Source organism: Tarenaya hassleriana, unplaced genomic scaffold, assembly GCF_000463585.1.
Source record: "Tarenaya hassleriana unplaced genomic scaffold, ASM46358v1 Cleome3098, whole genome shotgun sequence".
NCBI lineage: Eukaryota > Viridiplantae > Streptophyta > Magnoliopsida > Brassicales > Cleomaceae > Tarenaya > Tarenaya hassleriana.
The window spans coordinates 1-886 of record NW_010966272.1 but is presented as its reverse complement, the minus strand read 5'-3'; the positions used below and the strand labels follow the sequence as shown (position 1 = coordinate 886).

The following is an 886-nucleotide window of genomic DNA, read 5'->3' as shown; positions in this document are numbered from 1 at the left end:
TTTTTTTTTTTTTTGCCCCCCCCCCCCCCCCCCCCCCAAAAAACGAGAAGAAAACCTAAGAATAAGATATTCAATTTCTCAGAGCAAAGATGCATATAGATAGATAGATACTGCTAGTATCCCTAGTTCGTGATCTTTGTTCAACAAAGTATTGAGGGGCACTTCCTCAATCAATCCGATATCCTGAACTCAACTCCTAGAAGGTCCTTCACCTTCTCATAGGTCACAAACGCAATCGCTATCGATGGGACAACCTGAACAATCCACAGTTGAACATGTTCAGGCTCCATGTCTAAGGCCAAAAGGGTACAAACATAAGGTTTAAAACAAACCTTGACGGAGTTAGGGACCAAACCCTTGTACAGTGCTCCAACACCCTCGTGCCGAACGGTTTTCCTGAATGCATCGATCATTCCAGAATATTCAAGTGGAGCTTTGCCTCCCCCATCGCCTGTGATAACCGAGGAAGCGTCTTTCCATCCTACCATCTGCATTCTCCTACGAACAACGTCAAGAGGGTACGCAACGGTTTGACCAATTGTTCCAGCAACGGCTCCACACGCAAGCCTTGTGGTCACTGTCAACTCAGAGTTGTCAACGATCCCAAAAGGTCTTGATTTAACCAGCCAATCTTTGAGAGATTCATAAACTGCAAAGTTAAGGCCCACATATGGAACCTGCAAAGGCAACCATCCTCGAGCATGACGACTCAAGTCGTAGCAAAATTCATATATTCCAGGAACATTGATAATAAGCTATGGAACTCACAACTCCAATAACAGATGGAAGCCAGCCTCTGTACAACGCCCTTGGTCCTTCCTCACGCAGCACAGTTGATAAAGCATGGACCATTCCCCTGTACTGATAAGGAGATTTTTCTGTCTGC

The 886-nt window shown here is 45.4% G+C and overlaps 1 protein-coding gene across 1 annotated transcript; it reads right to left on the bottom strand.

Moving 5' to 3' along the window:
• Window positions 1-49: 49 nt before the first annotated feature.
• Window positions 50-882, bottom strand: LOC104820485 (mitochondrial adenine nucleotide transporter ADNT1-like; the record flags this gene model as incomplete). The annotated part of the gene is made up of 3 exons (XM_010550928.1): window positions 50-254; window positions 333-677; window positions 769-882. Coding segments are annotated over 3 exons (543 nt in total), but the record flags the coding sequence as incomplete, so codon positions are not given.
• Between the last annotated feature and the right edge of the window lie 4 nt (window positions 883-886).